Source organism: Phaethon lepturus, unplaced genomic scaffold (assembly GCF_000687285.1).
Source record: "Phaethon lepturus isolate BGI_N335 unplaced genomic scaffold, ASM68728v1 scaffold48310, whole genome shotgun sequence".
NCBI classification, from domain to species: domain Eukaryota; kingdom Metazoa; phylum Chordata; class Aves; order Phaethontiformes; family Phaethontidae; genus Phaethon; species Phaethon lepturus.
The window spans coordinates 967-4,076 of record NW_010512111.1 but is presented as its reverse complement, the minus strand read 5'-3'; the positions used below and the strand labels follow the sequence as shown (position 1 = coordinate 4,076).

Sequence of the window (3,110 nt, the reverse complement as noted above, 5' to 3'; positions counted from 1 at the left end):
CCGCCGCCGGGCCTCGAGGAAGATCCGCAGCCCGCCGACGCCAGCGAGAAGAAGAAGAGCTTTTCGACGTTCGGGAAAGACTGCCAGAGCGAGGAGGAGGCGGGGGACGCCTGTACCTCCTCTCTCCTCTCCGAAATGAGCAGCGTCTTCCAGCGCCTGCTGCCGCCCTCGCTAGACGCCTACGCGGAGTGCAATGAGACGGATCGCTCCAGCTCGCTGGAGCGCAGGAAGGGGCATTTGCCAGCCAAGACTGTAAATTACCCGCAGGGGGTGGCAGCCTGGGCAGCCAGCACGCACTTCCAAAATCCTGCCAGCAACGGGCCCGCTCTGGGGACTCACTCGAGCGCGCAGCCTTCCTCTAAATGGCTGCCAGCCATGGAGGAGATCCCGGAGAATTACGAAGAAGACGATTTTGACAACGTGCTCAACCACCTGAGTGATGGTAAACACGAACTCATGGACGCCAGCGAGCTGGTGGCAGAAATTAACAAGCTGCTGCAAGATGTCCGGCAGAACTAATCGATTCAAAAGCCTGTTTTTCCATATTTATGGAAAACCGGAAGGGAAAAAAAATAAAAGAACAAAAAACGGACCGGGAAGAACTGGCGTTGCCAACTAGTTGCATTTATCATAAATGTGTCTGTGTATGTTGAATATTAAAATACTGTATTTTCATATGTACACAATGCAAGTGTGATTATCTTTATCTGTATTTTAAAAATACATTTGTACCTTATATTTATGTGTAATTTAACAAATAAATTTTATTTTTGTACACCCACAGCAAGCATGTTTTCCTAAATGTATATAGATGGTACCATCCTTGTCAAACTTCTAGCATTCTTGCCGCACAGGCATGTTAAAAAAAAAAACAAAGAGGGATATTGCGTTCCCTTATTACTTCTTTTAAGTCGCAAATGTTACAAATAGGAATCCAAATCACTGAAAAGTTATGCAAACATTAGTTTCAATAAATGATCCGACACCGTGTTGCAATGTTTCATTCTTGTAATAAAGAGTTGTCAATTCCCATGAAACCTAAAATGTCCTTTTTATTTTGATGCTTTTGGTCTACAGAGTCATTTTCCCATTTAATTAATGGATTATTGCAGGCTGGGGCTTTCCTCTCTTTTATAAGTAAGTGTTTTCCCAAGCGAACACATCATGGAATTCAGTGATGGGACTTCCAATGTAATCTCTGCAAAAAAAGGTAAATTTGTTCTGCCGTTGTTACGCTGGAAATCCAGCTGAAGTGAGCAGTGTGCACTTGAAAGACAGCAATAAAATCAGCTTTTCTGACCTCAAGCTGAATTCTCAATTTTTGTAAATAAAAAGTTGCAGTTGACTGCTTTATCCTTGTAGATGACACCAAAATAGTATTGTATTGCAATATACAAATATTGTATACTGTCTTGTATTTGCAAAGTAGTACAGAAATAGTTGAACTTCCTAGAAAAGAGCTATCCTGCAGGTACATTGGCTCTCGCTGAATCCCATCCTTCTGTGGTGGGGCTTCTCCCTCTGCTTAAAGCTAGCTCAATGAAAACAGTAATTTATACCATGAAACCATCACCGCTGGAGGGTGTGACGTAACTAGTATTTCTCAGCCGTGTGGTCCCTTTGGTTCCTTTTTTTCCAAAAATATTTTTCGTTAGCTTGTCATACACGGGAAGATTTTTGTAATAGTAAACAAGCGGATTTTACAGTTGAGAAATGTTGGTAGGTTCTGGATGCCTGATGCTCATTTCAGGAGAGTGTTGTTAAGAAACGGCCAGAAAAAATGGTAGTTTGGGCTTTCATTCAGAGCTGCAGATGCATATTTTTTATAGGGTATATATCTTACCAGAAGTGGGAAAAACTGTTGAAATAATCAAAGTGAACCTGGGCATAAAAAGTGGCACATACCTTTATTCTGGGGAATTGCACTTGTAAAGTACCCTATAGAATTTTTTTTAATGGTAGATAGATACAGAAAAATCCTGTTTAACGTTACCTAAAAAAGCCAGAATTTTGTTGTGTGCATAAGCTTTATTTGTTTGGTGTGTGTGTAAGGAAACTTTAATCTCATTATTGATTTCACACTACTGTAGATACGACATTTGTAGACGTGTAGACATTTGTTGGCACCTGAATAATGGAGAGATTCTCTACTTGTTTATCCTTCAGGAATACCAGGACCTCGGATTTCCAACCAAGTATCCATATTGGCAGATGAAGCTAGCAAAACGTCATTTTGTCAATATGACTTACACATTTAAGGGAACTGGCTTATCAGCATTAGTACAAGAAGATCCTCTAACGGTGGAGGCTCTCTTTCTGTTTTGAAGAGTTTTTATAGCACCTTCGAATGCCAACAAGACCTCACTCTTACTAAGCTAACTTCTGTCACTAAAAGGAAGAAGTCATAATGTCTCATTTATTAAATATTTTAAAACCTCTTCCCTGTTTTTCCCCTTCCTTCCCCCTAACGAGTCTTAATGTCCCCAAGCAGCCTCACCTGTGTCCCAGCCTCCCACTCCCCCTCACCCCAAGGGCTCAGGAGCGCATTTAAGCTCAGCCTGGGGCATTCAGCCATTGTGTGAGTGTTGGGCCCTACCCTTGCTTCCTTGATGGACCTGGGACTTACTTTGTAGCAGTGTCTCCAACCCCATATCCAGCTGCTGCTGCTGACAGGAGTCCTTGGATAGACCCCATCCTGGTTTGTCACCTTGCCATGTTGGGGGCAGTCAGTGGATCCTATTACCAGCACCTGGCCGAACCTGCTTCATTCAGGTACTTTGTCAGTGAAGGTACTGCCTGTGGTGGGATTGCTCTCAGCTCCTGGCCTGTCCCCTGCCCCCTCCTTGGAGCAGCCCTGGTCTTGGTGCTCCTTGGCAGTATCTCACGCCCTATGTTCATCCCAAGTCTTGCCTCTTTATCGGCATGGTCAGCTTGACTCTGTAACCAGTCCAGCTGCTGGAGTGGTCCTACCAAGTCCTGAAGTTCACAAGAGTGCGACTTCCTCCTTAGCTAGGTTGTTCCTGTCTCATCCCCTGCCCCAACCCCCCTTTCAGTTTCCCTCTTCATCAGCACCCAGTTTTGGTCCTGCTCTCCAAGCTCCCTCACTCCCG

General features: G+C 44.1%; 1 protein-coding gene across 2 annotated transcripts in view; it reads left to right on the top strand.

The window, feature by feature from the left end:
* The window catches only part of PCDH18 (protocadherin 18), a 9,133-nt gene extending 8,331 nt beyond the window's left edge, over positions 1-802 (top strand). For both annotated transcript variants that reach the window (XM_010285827.1, XM_010285819.1), the window contains exon 5: positions 31-802. In XM_010285827.1, the coding sequence (XP_010284129.1) occupies positions 31-519 (489 nt within the window). In that variant the 3' untranslated portion in view covers positions 520-802. The remainder of the gene's footprint in view (positions 1-30) is intronic.
* The last annotated feature ends 2,308 nt before the right edge of the window (positions 803-3,110 follow it).